The sequence below is a fragment of the Coloeus monedula genome (genome assembly GCF_965178545.1).
Source record: "Coloeus monedula genome assembly, chromosome: 9".
Taxonomy (NCBI): Eukaryota; Metazoa; Chordata; class Aves; order Passeriformes; family Corvidae; genus Coloeus; species Coloeus monedula.
Window position 1 is genome coordinate 10,374,309 of NC_138789.1, and position 4,992 is coordinate 10,379,300.

Here is a 4,992-nt window from a genome sequence, read left to right on the forward strand (position 1 = left end):
TGCAACTTCTACTACACACAATATAAAGAATGTAAATTATAACCTCTGTAAAACAAAAGAAAAGGTACTAAAAAAGCCAACACAGTGGTTACGGACTATTCCATCCCTGATAACAGGCTGGGTTCTGTGTTTAGAGAACAGTTGTCGTTTGTTTATTTAAACTGAATTACCATGAAATACAGAATCAAGTATAAATAAAAAGTTAATGGAGTTACACAGATTCTAGGAGAACAAATTCTAGATTAGTGAGGGCAAAAAAAAAGTTTACTAGCAAAAGAGATCACGAGTGGGCTCAGGTTTCTATTCATAGTGGTGAGGGACAACAGGAGAAATTACCCAGGATTTTTGTAACAATTCCTTTAATAATACACCACTTTCATAACAGAAGTGTTTTACACTTGCACAATGTTAATAACTTTATTATACATGGAAGCCTGTAATAGGCTGATTACACAATAAGACTGCAAACAACCACTGGTACCTTCCTGACAACAGAAAAGTACGTAAGACTGAAACATCACCAAGAGTACATAAAAAACCATCATCATTAACATCACCAAAATTACATTAAAAAACTAATCAAAAAATACATTTGCAAAAAGTGGTTTAGAGCAGTGCCACTGCGTTTCAGCAGCTTTGAATGGCCACCAGTATTTCTAGCAGGTTTCCATGGCTCCACAGGCATTCATCAGGATTCACATATAATAAATAATGTACCACAAAATATACATAAAGTAAGGCAATAATTCCAAAGAAAAGTTCTGTTGATATTAACAAGCCACTCAAGTTCTACTTTTGTAGTTGATGCCATCACCAGAATCCTTTGATGGAATTGCAGCCTTGGGCCCTAAAAGCCTGCCATGATGAACTGCTGCAAGCCCCTCTCTCTCTCTAAAGAGCTCCAGTGACACCACTGGGACACTGCTGGGCACAGGGGTTCGTGGTAGCTGATCCTGATGCAGGATAGGGGCCTTACTATGTACAATTGGGAGTAGATTATTTCTTATTGTACATGGAAACCTTGACAGAGTTCTAAAACAGGTGGGTGTTCATTGTTCATCACCTGATGTCATAAGACATCAGAAAGCACATCATAAGATATGCACTTTGTGGAATGTAAATCTGTTTAAATGCTAACTATTATATTGGGGTGAGAAAATGAGTAGGGGAAAAGGGAAAGAAAAGGGGACAGGGAAAGGGGGGGCAGGGGGGGAAGGGGGGAAGGGCAGGTAGATGACCAAGATCAAGTCCAGAGGAACCAGGAACACAATAAAACAGAGTGAACCCTTTACACTAAAAGGAGAAGAGAGGTGATGGACTCTTTTGAACCATGTGTAACAAATAACGTATCCCAAAACCCTATCTGGATTAGGACTGTACTTTCAAGCTGGGGTTTTAATGGCATGAACCAGCTGCACACGTTTTGCTCTCACAGTTTGTGTCAACAGAATCTCTTTACGGAATTACAGTCTTACACACAAGTTCTGGGGACATTACTGTTCAGATTAAAGCTACCGTGCACGGCTCATCGTACGGACCCGAGAATATTTGCTCCACCTGCCTGGAATGAGCGTCACCTGGAAGAACAGGAGTACTTTAAATACAACAAGATTTAGGTAGCAAAATTCTTTCAGATCAGCTGACATAAGAGACAGCAATTTGAAATGTCAGAGATCCCTTCCTCAAAAAGCTGAGATATATTTGTCATCGTCTGTAAATTGGAAGTTCCAATACACTAGCGGTGCATAGAATTCCCATGCTTCATTACACTTTCCTGAGAGTAAAGCAATTAGAATAAACTTTAGTCCTAGGAACAAAGTTAATTTTTTGCATTTTAAATTCTTGCGCTACTCCCTGACAATCTACATAATGTAAATTTGATTGCTAAACATTGTCACTTGAACAAAAACACTATTTTAAAACTATTGATTTTTGATTAAAAACCATAATAAACAGAGCTAAAAAAATCACACTAACAAAATAAACTAAATATGAAAAGTTGCATTGAAAGGGCATGTTACATTATTCTTAATAGGACCGTGTAGAAACATTCCAATGGCAGTGTTGTCAAAGTAAAACAAATTACATTAAGAAGACCCCACAGCCTGGTCACAGTCAGGACCTTACCTGTAACTCTGGCTGGTTGGGGTTTTTACTCGTGTACTACATGGCTCACTTACATCAGACATCATATTTGTATACCCTGAGAAATCTGACACTGAAGTCCTTACTCTATGGTCCACTTCTCCATTAGAGTTAGTGATAAAAGTCATTGGCACCCTGCTGCCCGACTTGAACTGAGAACCAAACGCTTGTGCAAAGTTCTCGATCTGGTAGGTTGCTCTAGGCTCTATGTCCTTCTGAGGATCTATCTGGCTGGTTAACTCCTGAGATGGGATCTGAAAGCTCGTTGAGGATTCTAAGTTTTTCTGTTCCTTCTGGCCAGTCAGTTTCTGAGATGTTGACTGGTAGTTCGATGAAGTCTCTAAGTTTTTCTGTGGATCGATGAGATCATCCAGCTCTTGAGAAGGCGTCAACTGTTGATGCGAAGCCTCCAAAGCAGACAAATAAAAGCCTGGCTGAGAGCCAAGCAACATCCCAAATGGAGGTTTTGGCAATGCAGTTGGCAATACTGAGGTAACGGATTGGCTGAAGCCACACTCAAGTGGAGATGTAGTGTATATCTGTTTGTCTGGAAACAAAGAGTGGTTATGGAGAGTTGAAGACAAGCTAACAAACTGGAAACTGGGTCCAAAAGCAAAACCAGTGCTGTTGGTTGTTCTTTCAAAGGCTTGTTGGAGGTATTTTGAATATTCTTGCAACATGCTTGCCTTATCATTTGAAACTGTTTGAGAGTTAGGGCTCAAGTTTTCTTCCTGAACCATGTCTGAATGTTCTCCTGAGGTGTGCAAGTCCACACGCTGTTCAGTTATACTGAAAGGATCTTCTTTCTGGCCTTCTGATTTGTGAGAGTACTGGTCCAAAAGGCTCTGTAAGACTTCATCTGGAATACCAGACTTGTCATGGCAAGATTTTATTTCATTATTTAAAGATGCTGAATCAATAAGAGATAAAGGAGCTTCGTTATCCATAACGCTAACACCTGGAGACTGGATGACGGACTGCTGGGAAGTCATGTGTCCGACATTAAGTGAAAAGGCACTGTTACTGCTTGCAGTTTGTAAGTATCTTCTTTTCTTTGAAAACTGCATGGCATCATCGTAATTGCTACTTATTTGACCCGGTTTACCACCTGTACTTTGGAGAAGGCCAATAGTTTCTACACCGGTATTGGCTACTAGGCCTAGAGAGCCACTCTGTTTCCCAGACAGTGGTTTTTGTCCCAAAATATCTGGCAGTGGTGATACAAAATTAATGTAATTTTTGTCTGCCTGTTTTCTGCTCGTTTTTTTCAAGACCAATTTTGGCACCTTTTTCTGAAGTTCTTCTACACCTGTGCCAACTAGACCACCACTGGAAGACACAATAGGAATATCAACTGCATAACTTGGTATGGCCACATTACTTGTAACTTGAGATTCAGCTATTTTGCTGCTACACTTGTTTCCTTTGTTTTCAGTGGATGTATTTTTTGTTTTACTTTTTCTCCTTGAGGAACTTGTATTTCCCTGAGACAATGCAGCCAAGCTACCCATGCTATTTGAAGATCCAGGCTCCATTCCAGCCCCTGCTTTACCTATGGCTTCACCACATGTTCTTCTGTGCTTTAACAGTCTATCAGTCCTTGAAAAATACTGCTGACAAGTGTCACATTTGTATGGCTTTTCTCCACTATGCGTCCTCTTGTGTCTTTCCATGTGGTACTTCTGGATGAACTTCATACTACACTGGTCACACCCAAAAGGCTTCTCCCTACTGTGGATCTTCTCATGTCTCTGCAGCAAGTACTTCTGGATGAAGCCCATGCTGCACTGGCTGCACTGGAAAGGCCTCTCCCCGGTGTGGATGAGCACGTGCCTGCGCAAGTGATAGGAGCTCCTGAAGGCAGCACTGCAGTGTTCGCAGACGTGAGGTTTCTGGCTGGGGGACGCGACAGCACCTTCCCCATCTCCCACCAGGGGGGGTTTGGATGAAGCACTTGGCTTCCGCTTGGCTTTGATTCCCTGAGTTTCTGGCTTTGGCCTCTTTGCCTTCTTGACCTGGGCATCGTGCTTTGGCTCACCCGCGCTCCCTGGAGCGCTCTCGCCTCTGCCAGTCAGCAGCAGGTCTCGGTGGGGATGCTGGTGCAGGTGGTGAAGAAGGCTGAGGTCCTGGATCACGCTCTGGCCGGTTCCTTCGCTGCTGCCCAGGCCGGGGGGTCTCTCCTCCGCCGCTCCCCCGAAAAGCCCCCCATAGTGGTGATGGTGCTGCGGCTGCTCCTCCTCCTCCTGCTCGCTGGGTTTCTCTTGCTTGATGCTCACCAGGGACTGCAGAAAGCCCCAGGGGCTCCTCTGCGAGGAGGGCGCGGAGGGGAAAGCCCCTGCCGGCTCCTTCTTGAAAGTCATGTCCTGCGGGGGCGGAGGCGCCGGGGGCTCGCCCGCCGCCGTGGAGGAAGCGGCGGCGGCGGCCGGAGGTAACACGCACTGCGGGGGGTGCTGGGCCGCCGCGGGGGGCGCGGCCGCCCGGGCGAAGCTGGTGACCGGGGGCAGGCGGTGGTTGAACATCACCATGCCGGGGGGGAACGTTGGCTCCATGGCCGCCGCCCTCTTGCCGCCGCCGCCGCCGCCGAGGAAGCCGCTGCCGAGTTTCATCCCCCGGGAAGGCGGGCCGGAGAGGAGGCGCGGCCCAGAGGGGCTGCGGGACCCGCCGCCCGCCCGCCGGACCGCGCCGGCTCAGCGGGCGGCTCCCTCGGCGGCCCGGCAGCCGCCGCCCGGGCGCATCGCCGCCTCCCGCCCCGCGCCCGCGGCGGCCCCGGCCCGGCTGCACTTACGGCTCCCGCCGCCGCCGCCAGTTACAAATATCGCCGCGTCCGCTCCACAATGGAATTAGCAG

At 46.7% G+C, this 4,992-nt stretch overlaps 1 protein-coding gene across 1 annotated transcript; it reads right to left on the minus strand.

Annotated features, from left to right (window-relative positions):
* Window positions 1-211: 211 nt before the first annotated feature.
* Window positions 212-4,751, minus strand: ZNF281 (zinc finger protein 281; the record flags this gene model as incomplete). The annotated part of the gene is made up of 1 exon (XM_082287581.1): window positions 212-4,751. One exon carries the CDS (start codon window positions 4,749-4,751, stop codon window positions 2,124-2,126), a length of 2,628 nt encoding a protein of 875 aa, XP_082143707.1. The 3' UTR covers window positions 212-2,123.
* Between the last annotated feature and the right edge of the window lie 241 nt (window positions 4,752-4,992).